Raw genomic sequence first — 15,777 nt, 5'->3', positions numbered from 1 at the left:
CCGGGAATGGTCTTCACTTCACAGGTGTGCCCTGTCAGGTTTAATAAGTGGGATTTCTTGCCTTATAAATGGGGTTGGGACCATCAGTTGTGTTGAGCAGAAGTCTGGTGGATACACAGCTGATAGTCCTACTGAATAGACTGTTAGAATTTGTATTATGGCAAGAAAAAAGCAGCTAAATAAAGAAAAATTAGTGGCCATCATTACTTTAAGAAATGAAGGTCAGTCAGTCCGAAAAATTGGGAAAACTTTGAAAGTGTCCACAAGTGCAGTGGCAAAAACCATCAAGCGCTACAAAGAAACTGGCTCACATGAGGACCGCCCCAGGAAAGGAAGACCAAGAGTCACCTCTGCTTCTGAGGATAAGTTTATCCGAGTCACCAGCCTCAGAAATCGCAGGTTAACAGCAGCTCAGATTACAGACCAGGTCAATGCCACACAGAGTTCTAGCAGCAGACACATCTCTACAACAACTGTTAAGAGGAGACTTTGTGCAGCAGGCCTTCATGGTAAAATAGCTGCTAGGAAACCACTGCTAAGGACAGGCAACAAGCAGAAGAGACTTGTTTGGGCTAAAGAACACAAGGAATGGACATTAGACCAGTGGAAATCTGTGCTTTGGTCTGATGAGTCCAAATTTGAGACCTTTGGTTCCAACCACCGTGTCTTTGTGCGACGCAGAAACGGTGAACGGATGGACTCTACATGCCTGGTTCCCACCGTGAAGCATGGAGGAGGAGCTGTGATGGTGTGGGGGTGCTTTGCTGGTGACACTGTTGGGGATTTATTCAAGATTGAAGGCATACTGAACCAGCATGGCTACCACAGCATCTTGCAGCGGCATGCTATTCCATCCGGTTTGCGTTTAGTTGGACCATTATTTATTTTTCAACAGGACAATGACCCCAAACACACCTCCAGGCTGTGTAAGGGCTATTTGACCAAGAAGGAGAGTGATGGGGTGCTACGCCAGATGACCTGACCTCCACAGTCACCAGACCTGAACCCAATCCAGATGGTTTGGGGTGAGCTGGACCGCAGAGTGAAGGCAAAAGGGCCAACAAGTGCTAAGCATCTCTAGGAACCCCTTCAAGATTGTTGGAAGACCATTCCCGGGTACTACCTCTTGAAGCTCATCAAGAGAATGCCAAGAGTGTGCAAAGCTGTCATCAAAGCAAAAGGTGGCTACTTTGAAGAACCTAGAATATAAGACATAATTTCAGTTGTTTCACACTTTTTTGTTAAGTATATAATTCCACGTTTTCATTCATAGTTTTGATGCCTTCAGTGTGAATGTACAATTTTCATAGTCATGAAAATGCAGAAAAATCTTTAAATGAGAAGGTGTGTCCAAACTTTTGGTCTGTGCTGTAGACAGGTGTGCTCCTTTCCAAATCAAGTCCTATCAGTTTAATTACACACAGCTGGACTCCAATGAAGCAGAAGAACCATCTCAAGGAGGATCACAAGGACGGCATGTGACTTATATATGAGTGTCTGACCAAAGGGTCTGAATACTTATGACCATGTGATATTTGAGGTTTTCTTACATTTGCAAATATTTCTACATTTCTGTTTTTTTTCAGTCAAGATGGGGTGCAGAGTGATCATTAATGAGAAAAAAAATGAACTATTTTAAATTTAACCAAATGGCTGCAATGAAACAAAGAGTGAAAATTTAAAGGGGTCTGAATACTTTCCGTTTCCACTGTATATTACTGATCCTGAGTTACATCCTCTATTATCCCCCAGAGCTGCACTCACTATTCTACGGTGCAGTCACTGTGTACATACATTACATTACTGATCCTGAGTTACATCCTGTATTATACTCCAGAGCTGCACTCACTATTCTGCTGGTACAGTCATTGTGTACATACATTACATTACTGATCCTGAGTTACATCCTCTATTATCCCCCAGAGCTGCACTCACTATTCTACGGTGCAGTCACTGTGTACATACATTACATTACTGATCCTGAGTTACATCCTGTATTATACTCCAGAGCTGCACTCACTATTCTGCTGGTACAGTCATTGTGTACATACATTACATTACTGATCCTGCGTTACATCCTGTATTATACTCCAGAGCTGCACTCACTATTCTGCTGGTGCAGTCACTGTGTACATACATTATATTACTGATCCTGAGTTACATCCTGTATTATACCCCAGAGCTGCACTCACTATTCTGCTGGTGCAGTCACTGTGTACATACATTACATTACTGATCCTGAGTTACATCCTGTATTATACTCCAGAGCTGCACTCACTATTCTGCTGGTGCAATCACTGTGTACATACATTACATTACTGATCATGAGTTACATCCTGTATTATACTCCAGAGCTGCACTCACTATTCTGCTGGTGCAGTCACTGTGTACATACATTACATTACTGATCCCGAGTTACATCCTGTATTATACCCCAGAGCTGCACTCACTATTCTGCTGGTGCAGTCACTGTGTACATACATTACATTACTGATCCTGAGTTACATCTTGTATTATACTCCAGAGCTGCACTCACTATTCTGCTGGTGCAGTCACTGTGTACATACATTACATTACTGATCCTGAGTTACATCCTGTATTATACCCCAGAGCTGCACTCACTATTCTGCTGGTGCAGTCACTGTGTACATACATTACATTACTGATCCTGAGTTACATCCTGTATTATACTCCAGAGCTGCACTCACTATTCTGCTGGTGCAGTCACTGTGTACATACATTACATTACTGATCCTGAGTTACATCCTGTATTATACTCCAGAGCTGCACTCACTATTCTGCTGGTGCAATCACTGTGTACATACATTACATTACTGATCATGAGTTACATCCTGTATTATACCCCAGAGCTGCACTCACTATTCTGCTGGTGCAGTCACTGTGTACATACATTACATTACTGATCCTGAGTTACATGATGTATTATACCCCAGAGCTGCACTCATCATTCTGCTAGTGCAGTCACTGTGTACATACATTACATTACTGATCCTGAGCTACATCCTGTATTATACTCCAGAGCTGCACTCGCTATTCTGCTGGTGCAGTCACTGTGTACATACATTACATTACTGATCCTGCGTTACCCCCTGTATTATACCCCAGAGCTGCACTCACTATTCTGCTGGTGCAGTCACTGTGTACATACATTACATTACTGATCCTGAGTTACATCTTGTATTATCCTCCAGAGCTCCACTCACTATTCTGCTGGTGCAGTCACTGTGTACATACATTACATTACTGATCCTGAGTTACATCCTGTATTATACCCCAGAGCTGCACTCACTATTCTGCTGGTGCAGTCACTGTGTACATACATTACATTACTGATCCTGAGTTACATCTTGTATTATACTGCAGAGCTGCACTCACTATTCTGCTGGTGCAGTCACTGTGTACATACATTACATTACTGATCCTGAGTTACCCCCTGTATTATACCCCAGAGCTGCACTCACTATTCTGCTGGTGCAGTCACTGTGTACATACATTACATTACTGATCCTGAGTTACCCCCTGTATTATACCCCAGAGCTTCACTCACTATTCTGCTGGTGCAGTCACTGTGTACATACATTACATTACTGATCCTGAGTTACATCTTGTATTATCCTCCAGAGCTGCACTCACTATTCTGCTGGTGCAGTCACTGTGTACATACATTACATTACTGATCCTGAGTTACATCCTGTATTATACCCCAGAGCTGCACTCACTATTCTGCTGGTGCAGTCACTGTGTACATACATTACATTACTGATCCTGAGTTACATCTTGTATTATACTCCAGAGCTGCACTTACTATTCTGCTGGTGCAGTTACTGTGTACATACATTACATTACTGATCCTGAGTTACCCCCTGTATTATACCCCAGAGCTGCACTCACTATTCTGCTGGTGCAGTCACTGTGTACATACATTACATTACTGATCCTGAGTTACATCTTGTATTATACTCCAGAGCTGCACTCACTATTCTGCTGGTGCAGTCACTGTGTACATACATTACATTACTGATCCTGAGTTACATCCTGTATTATACCCCAGAGCTGCACTCACTATTCTGCTGGTGCAGTCACTGTGTACATACATTACATTATTGATCCTGAGTTACATCCTGTATTATACCCCAGAGCTGCACTCACTATTCTGCTGGTGCAGTCACTGTGTACATACATTACATTACTGATCCTGAGTTACCCCTTGTATTATACCCCAGAGCTGCACTCACTATTCTGCTGGTGCAGTCACTGTGTACATACATTACATTACTGATCCTGAGTTACATCTTGTATTATCCTCCAGAGCTGCACTCACTATTCTGCTGGTGCAGTCACTGTGTACATACATTACATTACTGATCCTGAGTTACATCCTGTATTATACTCCAGAGCTGCACTCACTATTCTGCTGGTGCAGTCACTGTGTACATACATTACATTACTGATCCTGAGTTACATCCTGTATTATACCCCAGAGCTGCACTCACTATTCTGCTGGTGCAGTCACTGTGTACATACATTACATTACTGATCCTGAATTTCATCCTGTATTATACCCCAGAGCTGCACTCACTATTCTGCTGGTGCAGTCACTGTGTACATACATTACATTACTGATCCTGAGTTACATCCTGTATTATACTCCAGAGCTGCACTCACTATTCTGCTGGTGCAGTCACTGTGTACATACATTACATTACTGATCCTGAGTTACATCCTGTATTATACTCCAGAGCTGCAATCACTATTCTGCTGGTGCAGTCACTGTGTACATACATTACATTACTGATCCTGAGTTACATCCTGTATTATACTCCAGAGCTGCACTCACTATTCTGCTGGTGCAATCACTGTGTACATACATTACATTACTGATCATGAGTTACATCCTGTATTATACCCCAGAGCTGCACTCACTATTCTGCTGGTGCAGTCACTGTGTACATACATTACATTACTGATCCTGAGTTACCTCCTGTATTATACCCCAGAGCTGCACTCACTATTCTGCTGGTGCAGTCACTGTGTACATACATTACATTACTGATCCTGAGTTACATCCTGTATTATACCCCAGAGCTGCACTCACTATTCTGCTGGTGCAGTCACTGTGTACATACATTACATTACTGATCCTGAGTTACATCCTGTATTATACCCCAGAGCTGCACTCACTATTCTGCTGGTGCAGTCACTGTGTACATACATTACATTACTGATCCTGAGTTACATCCTGTATTATACCCCAGAGCTGCACTCACTATTCTGCTGGTGCAGTCACTGTGTACATACATTACATTACTGATCCTGAGTTACATCCTGTATTATACCCCAGAGCTGCACTCACTATTCTGCTGGTGCAGTCACTGTGTACATACATTACATTACTGATCCTGAGTTACATCCTGTATTATACCCCAGAGCTGCACTCACTATTCTGCTGGTGCAGTCACTGTGTACATACATTACATTACTGATCCTGAGTTACATCCTGTATTATACCCCAGAGCTGCACTCACTATTCTGCTGGTACGTACAATACTCACCATTCCTTCATTCTGTCTTCAAGATCTGGAAGCAGGAATGACGAGTGGAAACTGTAGATTGATAAAATATTGGAGAATATTTTGTTAGGAACGTCCACTGGGAAAGACCCTTTCTTGGCTTCATTCTCTAGCGCTTTGTTAAAGGTCTGTAAAAAAAATATATATAAAAAAATAAAAATTTTCATATCTGCCATTTTATGAAAATAACCCAGATTAAATAAAAATATACAGTATGAAATGCTGTCGGCAGGGTCATAGGAGTTTGGGCGGTTTACCAAGGCTACTGTCAGCAATCAACATTAATACGTGACATCTCATGATTACTTTCCCGCATATGATTGTTCTTCACAACCATAAGATTTAAAAAAACAACCAAAGCTGCAACATTCGGAGACTGCAGCAGTAGTTGCCAAAACACCGCCCCCATAGAGAACTTTACAGCCATTGGATGGACTGCAGAGCACCAACACTAAGACTAATCACATTCTTATACATAGGGGCAGTATTATAGTAGTTATATTCTTGTACATAGGGGCAGTATTATAGTAGTTATATTCTTGTACATAGGGGCAGTATTATAGTAGTTATATTCTTGTACATAGGGGCAGTATTATAGTAGTTATATTCTTGTACATAGGGGCAGTATTATAGTAGTTATATTCTTGCACATAGGGGCAGTATTATAGTAGTTATATTCTTGCACATAGGGGCAGTATTATAGTAGTTATATTCTTGTACATAGGAGCAGTATTATAGTAGTTATATTCTTGTACATAGGAGCAGTATTATAGTAGTTATATTCTTGTACATAGGAGCAGTATTATAGTAGTTATATTCTTGTACATAGGAGCAGTATTATAGTAGTTATATTCTTGTACATAGGGGCAGTATTATAGTAGTTATATTCTTGTACATATGGGGCAGTATTATAGTAGTTATATTCTTGTACATAGGGGCAGTATTATAGTAGTTATATTCTTGTACATAGGGGCAGTATTATAGTAGTTATATTCTTGTACATAGGAGCAGTATTATAGTAGTTATATTCTTGTACATAGGGGCAGTATTATAGTAGTTATATTCTTGTACATAGGAGCAGTATTATAGTAGTTATATTCTTGTACATAGGAGCAGTATTATAGTAGTTATATTCTTGTACATATGGGGCAGTATTATAGTAGTTATATTCTTGTACATAGGGGGCAGTATTATAAGTTATATTCTTGTACATAGGGGAAGTATTATAGTAGCTATATTCTTGTACATAGGGGCAGTATTATAGTAGTTATATTCTTGTACATAGGGGGCAGTATTATAGTAGTTATATTCTTGTACATAGGGGGCAGTATTATAGTAGTTATATTCTTGTAGATAGGGGAAGTATTATAGTAGTTATATTCTTGAACATAGGGGGCAGTATTATAGTAGTCATATTCTTGTACATAGGGGGCAGTATTATAGTAGTTATATTCTTGTACATAGGGGGCAGTATTATAAGTTATATTCTTGTACATAAGGGAAGTATTATAGTAGCTATATTCTTGTACATAGGGGCAGTATTATAGTAGTTATATTCTTGTACATAGGAACAGTACTATAGTAGTTATATTCTTGTACATGTGGGGCAGTATTATAGTAGTTATATTCTTGTACATAGGGGGCAGTATTATAGTAGTTATATTCTTGTAGATAGGGGCAGTATTATAGTAGTTATATTCTTGTACATAGGGGGCAGTATTATAGCAGTTATATTCTTGTACATAGGGGCAGTATTATAGTAGTTATATTCTTGTACATAGAGAACAGTATTATAGTAGTTATATTCTTGAACATAGGGGGCGGTATTATAGTAGTCATATTCTTGTACATAGGGGGCAGTATTATAGTAGTTATATTCTTGTACATAGGGGCAGTATTATAGTAGTTATATTCTTGTACATAGGGGCAGTATTATAGTAGTTACAGTTAGGGTCAGAAATATTTGGACAGTGACACAATTTTCGCGAGTTGGGCTTTGCATGCCACCACATTGGATTTGAAATGAAACCTCTACAACAGAATTCAAGTGCAGATTGTAACGTTTAATTTGAAGGGTTGAACAAAAATATCTGATAGAAAATGTAGGAATTGTACACATTTCTTTACAAACACTCCACATTTTAGGAGGTCAAAAGTAATTGGACAAATAAACATAACCCAAACAAAATATTTTTATTTTCAATATTTTGTTGCAAATCCTTTGGAGGCAATCACTGCCTTAAGTCTGGAACCCATGGACATCACCAAACGCTGGGTTTCCTCCTTCTTAATGCTTTGCCAGGCCTTTACAGCCGCAGCCTTCAGGTCTTGCTTGTTTGTGGGTCTTTCCGTCTTAAGTCTGGATTTGAGCAAGTGAAATGCATGCTCAATTGGGTTTAGATCTGGAGATTGACTTGGCCATTGCAGAATGTTCCACTTTTTGGCACTCATGAACTCCTGGGTAGCTTTGGCTGTATGCTTGGGGTCATTGTCCATCTGTACTATGAAGCGCCGTCCAATCAACTTTGCAGCATTTGGCTGAATCTGGGCTGAAAGTATATCCCGGTCCACTTCAGAATTCATCCGGCTACTCTTGTCTGCTCTTATGTCATCAATAAACACAAGTGACCCAGTGCCATTGAAAGCCATGCATGCCCCTGCCATCACGTTGCCTCCACCATGTTTTACAGAGGATGTGGTGAGCCTTGGATCATGTGCCGTTCCCTTTCTTCTCCAAACTTTTTTCTTCCCATCATTCTGGTACAGGTTGATCTTTGTCTCATCTGTCCATAGAATACTTTTCCAGAACTGAGCTGGCTTCTTGAGGTGTTTTTCTGTCTATTTTTGGTATTGATGAATGGTTTGCATCTAGATGTGAACCCTTTGTATTTACTGTCATGGAGTCTTCTCTTTACTGTTGACTTAGAGACAGATACACCTACTTCACTGAGAGTGTTCTGGACTTCAGTTGATGTTGTGAACGGGTTCTTCTTCACCAAATTAAGTATGCGGCGATCATCCACCACTGTTGTCATCCGTGGACGCCCAGGCCTTTTTGAGTTCCCAAGCTCAGCAGTCAATTCCTTTTTTCTCAGAATGTACCCAACTGTTGATTTTGCTACTCCAAGCATGTCTGCTATCTCTCTGATGGATTTTTTCTTTTTTTTCAGCCTCAGGATGTTCTGCTTCACCTCAATTGAGAGTTCCTTTGACCGCATGTTGTCTGCTCACAGCAACAGCTTCCAAATGCAAAACCACACACCTGGAATCCACCCCTGACCTTTTAACTACTTCATTGATTACAGGTTAACGAGGGAGACGCCTTCAGAGTTAATTGCAGCCCTTAGAGTCCATTGTCCAATTACTTTTGCTCCCTTGAAAAAGAGGACGCTATGCATTACAGAGCTATGATTCCTAAACCCTTTCTCTGATTTGGATGTGGAAACTATCATATTGCAGCTGGGAGTGTGCACTTTCAGCCCATATTACATATATAATTTTATTTCTGAACATGTTTTTGTAAACAGCTAAAATATCAAAACTTGTGTCACTGTCCAAATATTTCTGGCCCTAACTGTATATTCTTGTACATAGGGGCAGTATTATAGTAGTTATATTCTTGTACATAGGGGCAGTATTATAGTAGTTATATTCTTGTACATAGGAGCAGTATTATAGTAGTTATATTCTTGTACATAGGAGCAGTATTATAGTAGTTATATTCTTGTACATAGGGAGCAGTATTATAGTAGTTATATTCTTGTACATAGGAGCAGTATTATAGTAGTTATATTCTTGTACATATGAGCAGTATTATAGTAGTTATATTCTTGTACATAGGAGGCAGTATTATAGTAGTTATATTCTTGTACATAGGGAGCAGTATTATAGTAGTTATATTCTTGTACATAGGAGCAGTATTATAGTAGTTATATTCTTGTACATATGAGCAGTATTATAGTAGTTATATTCTTGTACATAGGGGCAGTATTATAGTAGTTATATTCTTGTACATAGGGGCAGTATTATAGTAGTTATATTCTTGTACATAGGGGGCAGTATTATAGTAGTTATATTCTTGTACATAGGAGCAGTATTATAGTAGTTATATTCTTGTACATATGGGGCAGTATTATAGTAGTTATATTCTTGTACATAGGGGGCAGTATTATAAGTTATATTCTTGTACATAGGGGAAGTATTATAGTAGCTATATTCTTGTACATAGGGGGCAGTATTATAGCAGTTTTATTCTTGTACATAGGGGGCAGTATTATAGTAGTTATATTCTTGTACATAGGAGCAGTATTATAGTAGTTATATTCTTGAACATAGGGGGCAGTATTATAGTAGTCATATTCTTGTACATAGGGGGCAGTATTATAGTAGTTATATTCTTGTACATAGGGGGCAGTATTATAAGTTATATTCTTGTACATAGGGGAAGTATTATAGTAGCTATATTCTTGTACATAGGGGCAGTATTATAGTAGTTATATTCTTGTACATAGGAACAGTACTATAGTAGTTATATTCTTGTACATATGGGGCAGTATTATAGTAGTTATATTCTTGTACATAGGGGGCAGTATTATAGTAGTTATATTCTTGTACATAGGGGGCAGTATTATAGTAGTTATATTCTTGTAGATAGGGGCAGTATTATAGTAGTTATATTCTTGTACATAGGGGGCAGTATTATAGCAGTTATATTCTTGTACATAGGGGCAGTATTATAGTAGTTATATTCTTGTACATAGAGAACAGTATTATAGTAGTTATATTCTTGAACATAGGGGGCAGTATTATAGTAGTCATATTCTTGTACATAGGGGGCAGTATTATAGTAGTTATATTCTTGTACATAGAGAACAGTATTATAGTAGTTATATTCTTGTACATAGGAGCAGTATTATAGTAGTTATATTCTTGTACATAGGGGCAGTATTATAGTAGTTATATTCTTGTACATAGAGAACAGTATTATAGTAGTTATATTCTTGAACATAGGGGGCAGTATTATAGTAGTCATATTCTTGTACATAGGGGGCAGTATTATAGTAGTTATATTCTTGTACATAGAGAACAGTATTATAGTAGTTATATTCTTGTACATAGGGGCAGTATTATAGTAGTTATATTCTTGTACATAGGGGCAGTATTATAGTAGTTATATTCTTGTACATAGGGGCAGTGTTATAGTAGTTATATTCTTGTACATAGGGGCAGTATTATAGTAGTTTTATTCTTGTACATAGGGGCAGTATTATAGTAGTTATATTCTTGTACATAGGGGCAGTATTATAGTAGTTATATTCTTGTACATAGGGGCAGTATTATAGTAGTTATATTCTTGTACATAGGGGCAGTATTATAGTAGTTATATTCTTGTACATAGGGGCAGTATTATAGTAGTTATATTCTTGTACATAGGGGCAGTATTATAGTAGTTATATTCTTGTACATAGGGGCAGTATTATAGTAGTTATATTCTTGTACATAGGGGCAGTATTATAGTAGTTATATTCTTGTACATAGGGGCAGTGTTATAGTAGTTATATTCTTGTACATAGGGAGCAGTATTATAGTAGTTATATTCTTGTACATAGGGGCAGTGTTATAGTAGTTATATTCTTGTACATAGGGGCAGTATTATAGTAGTTATATTCCTGTACATAGCAGTATTATAGTAGTTATATTCTTGTACATAGGGGCAGTATTATAGTAGTTATATTCTTGTACATAGGAGCAGTATTATAGTAGTTATATTCTTGTACATAGGAGCAGTATTATAGTAGTTATATTCTTGTACATAGGGGCAGTATTATAGTAGTTATATTCTTGTACATAGGGGCAGTATTATAGTAGTTATATTCTTGTACATAGCGGCAGTATTATAGTAGTTATATTCTTGTACATAGGGGCAGTGTTATAGTAGTTATATTCTTGTACATAGGGGCAGTATTATAGTAGTTATATTCTTGTACATAGGGGGCAGTATTATAGTAGTTATATTCTTGTACATAGGGGCAGTATTATAGTAGTTATATTCTTGTACATAGGAGCAGTATTATAGTAGTTATATTCTTGTACATAGGAGCAGTATTATAGTAGTTATATTCTTGTACATAGGGGCAGTATTATAGTAGTTATATTCTTGTACATAGGGGCAGTATTATAGTAGTTATATTCTTGTACATAGCGGCAGTATTATAGTAGTTATATTCTTGTACATAGGGGCAGTGTTATAGTAGTTATATTCTTGTACATAGGGGCAGTATTATAGTAGTTATATTCCTGCACACAGAACATCATTACCTGCAGTAGCTCCAGCCTGCTGACGTACGCGCGCTCAGTCTGTAGAAGTTCATTGGCGATATTGTGAAGTTTCTGCTCGTTTGTCTCCTAGGGATATAGAACGTCCTGTTTATTGCGCGATGTAGATTTTACACAGCGGTCTGACACAATTGCAATATTTCCCAAACAGATTCTCAGTGAGGAGGTGATCTGACATTTACTTGGCTCTCCTAATAATAATTCACAAACCACAGGAATTCGGATTCCGACTGTTTAATACTCGGCTCCCATGCAGGAGGGGATGACAACCAATAGTGGGCGCCATTACGCTGTCACCCAGCTTCCTGATACAGTATTTCTGCCCCTTCTTTCTGTGGTAATACGGAGTATAGGAAAATTTTGCTGTATTACAAGCGAGAGCTTTACATTCAGGTGCCTGGAAAAGGAAAATGACAACTCCTGAACGATCAGTGATGGTGGCCATAGTGGTCGTCAGTCAGCTTTTTTTTTTATCTTTATTTAAAGTAATTAAGTCGCAGCTGTACAGAATGTTTTCTATCACGTTTGAAGGTGAAAAAAAACTGGGATTTTACAGATTTCTGGGATTAAAAGTTAACAATGTAACGGTTGTATTATTTGTCGCTGTTTGGCGCCATTATTTATATTTTTGCAGTATATTAAATTATGCTCTTTTTTTTCTTTTTTTTTATTAATTTAATGGGATTTGAAAAGTTGAAAATTTAAGTCCTGGGACCTCGGTGTAACTGTATCTTCTCTATAGCCATGTCACAACCTCTGACCCCCAAAATTATATTAATTATAATGGTCTAAGACCCCTTTCCCCCAACCTTTAAACTACGGAGTCCAAGCGGTTGCACAACTACAACTCTCATCATTGTATGGGGACATTAAACTATTCCCATAAGCTGATATTTAGTAGTGCTACATGACAAGCTCAGCTCTGCTACATCTCCATTGTCTTCTATTGCGGCACCTGCAGCTCTTATATAAGACGTTCACTAACAAGAGGCCGAGATTTGCTCTTTTCCCCCCTCTCTCCAGTCTTACGTTTTTTTTGTTTTTTTTTACAGCATAGACAGAGGATCAGAGATAATTAATCTCTACGGCACGCAGCGCGCCGCCAATTACCGCAGTCAGCCACTGTCCTATATTCTGCAGCCTGTACTTTCTTAATTATCTGCAGTGTGTGAGGGGGACTTCTAGCCTTAAGCCCGGCAATGACATAAAATACCGTAGGACACCCCCCAAAATAAACCAATGTGATACCACACACCTACAGTCATGGCCAAAAGTATTGACACCCCTGCAATTCTGTCAGATAATACTCAGTTTCTTCCTGAAAATGATTGCACAAATTATTTGTTATTATTATCTTCATTTAATTTGTCTTAAATGGAAAAACACAAAAGAGAATGAAGCAAAAAGCAAAACATTGATCATTTCACACAAAACTCCAAGAATGGGCCAGACAAAAGTATTGGCACCCTCAGCCTAATACTTGGTTGCACAACCTTTAGCCAAAATAACTGCGACCAACCGCTTCCGGTAACCATCAATGAGTTTCTTACAATGCTCTGCTGGAATTTTAGACCATTCTTCTTTGGTAAACTGCTCCAGGTCCATGATATTTGAAGGGCGCCTTCTCCAAACTGCCATTTTTAGATCTCTCCACAGGTGTTCTATGGGATTCAGGGCTGGACTCATTGCCGGCCACCTTAGAAGTCTCCAGTGCTTTCTCTCAAACCATTTTCTAGTGCTTTTTGAAGTGTGTTTTGGGTCATTGTCCTGCTGGAAGACCCATGACCTCTGAGGGAGACCGAGCTTTCTCACACTGGGCCCTACATTATGCTGCAAAATGTGTTGGTAGTCTTCAGACTTCATAATGCCATGCACACGGTCAAGCAATCCAGTGCCAGAGGCAGAAAAGCAACCCCAAAACATCAGGGAACCTCCGCCATGTTTGACTGTAGGGACCGTGTTCTTTTCTTTGAATGCCTCTTTTTTTCTCCTGTAAACTCTATGTTGATGCCTTTGCCCAAAAAGCTCTACTTTTGTCTCATCTGACCAGAGAACATTCTTCCAAAACGTTTTAGGCTTTTTCAGGTGAGTTTTGGCAAACTCCAGCCTGGCTTTTTTATGTCTCGGGGTAAGAAGTGGGGTCTTCCTGGGTCTCCTACCATACAGTCCCTTTTCATTCAGACGCCGATGGATAGTGCGGGTTGACACTCTTGTACCCTCGGACTGCAGGGCAGCTTGAACTTGTTTGGATGTTAGTCGAGGTTCTTTATCCAACATCCGCACAATCTTGCGTTGAAATCTCTTGTCAATTTTTCTTTTCCGTCCACATCTAGGGAGGTTAGCCACAGTGCCATGGGCTTTACACTTTTTGTTGACACTGTGCACGGTAGACACAGGAACATTCAGGTCTTTGGAGATGGACTTGTAGCCTTGAGATTGCTCATGCTTCCTCACAATTTGGTTTCTCAAGTCCTCAGACAGTTCTTTGGTCTTCTTTCTTTTCTCCATGCTCAATGTGGAACACACACGGACACAGGACAGAGGTTGAGTCAACTTTAATCCATGTCAACTGGCTGCAAGTGTGATTTAGTTATTGCCAACACCTGTTAGGTGCCACAGGTAAGTTACAGGTGCTGTTAATTACACTAATTAGAGAAGCATCACATGATTTATCGAACGGTGCCAATACTTTTGTCCACCCCCTTTTTTATGTTTGGTGTGGAATTATATCCAATTTGGCTTTAGGACAATTCTTTTTGTGTTTTTTCATTTAAGACAAATTAAATGAAGATAATAACAAAGAATTGGTGATTGCAATCATTTTCAGGAAGAAACTGAGTATTATCTGACAGAATTGCAGGGGTGTTAATACTTTTGGCCATGACTGTACCATAATACTGAAGCTTTGTTCCTCCTGTCTAGGCTTTATATAAATCTTTCTCCTGGACTGATGCAATGTAAAAGTCAACAGAAAACGCATTAGCAACATGTTCTCTAATTCCAGATGATTAAAGGGTTATTCCAATCTTCACAGATGAATACTTTGTTGGATAGAGCTTTAAAAAACAAGCACTTTTTCCATTTACTGTTTATTAAAATTTGCAGCCGTTCTTGAGATATTAATACTTTTCTTTTTTGTTTACAGCTTGTTGCCTAGGATACCGACCACCGCTGCTGTCTAGCATATAAGCACTGCGCTGAAGCTGACCGGGATTTGGAGGTAACATGGTGCACCAGCTTCATAACTGTTCTCACAGGGTCAATATGAAAGAGATCGTAAGCACTGAGCATGTTGTCTGTCTAGCACCGGTGGTCGGTCTCCACGGCAACGGAATGTAAACAAAAGAAAAATGTTAAATATCTCAAGGACGGCTGAAAATCTTCACACGCTGTAAATTGCAAAACGGCTTCTTTTTACAAGTACTTTCCCACAATAACCGTTTATGAAGGCGGGAATAACCCCCTTAAAAGGGGTTGTCTGGTCATAATATATTAATGACCTTTTCAGAGGAAAGGCCATCAATATCAGTTTGTTGGGGGGGGTCAAACAACAGCTGATTGGGGGGATGGAGTGTGTGGGATCCCATCGATTTGATGTTTATGAACCACGACACCAACGTCCCTGGGGGTCTAGGGAAAATAATGGGCTAATATTGAATACTCTTATGATCCATGGCGGTAACATCCCTGGGGGTCTGGAGAAAATAATGGGTTAATATTGAATACTCTTATGATCCATGGTGGTAACATCCCTGGTGGGCTATCTCTGATGCTCTGAGGCTCTCCTCAGAAAATCCCTGGTGGTCTAGGGCATAAAAGGAGAACATTTTTGCATCCCTTATTATCTTGA

General features: G+C 39.1%; 1 protein-coding gene across 3 annotated transcripts in view; it reads right to left on the bottom strand.

The window, feature by feature from the left end:
• Window positions 1-15,777, bottom strand: part of FGD4 (FYVE, RhoGEF and PH domain containing 4) — a 121,680-nt gene that overhangs the window by 29,000 nt on the left and 76,903 nt on the right. For all 3 annotated transcript variants that reach the window (XM_069763296.1, XM_069763298.1, XM_069763297.1), the window contains exons 5-6: window positions 11,910-11,996; window positions 5,574-5,719 (exon numbers count right to left, since the gene is read on the bottom strand). In XM_069763296.1, the coding sequence (XP_069619397.1) occupies window positions 5,574-5,719; window positions 11,910-11,996 (233 nt within the window). The remainder of the gene's footprint in view (window positions 1-5,573; window positions 5,720-11,909; window positions 11,997-15,777) is intronic.

This window comes from Ranitomeya imitator, chromosome 4 (assembly GCF_032444005.1).
Source record: "Ranitomeya imitator isolate aRanImi1 chromosome 4, aRanImi1.pri, whole genome shotgun sequence".
Classification (NCBI taxonomy): domain Eukaryota; kingdom Metazoa; phylum Chordata; class Amphibia; order Anura; family Dendrobatidae; genus Ranitomeya; species Ranitomeya imitator.
The sequence above is the reverse complement of the archived record's forward strand: the minus strand, read 5'-3'. Positions and strand labels throughout refer to the sequence as shown.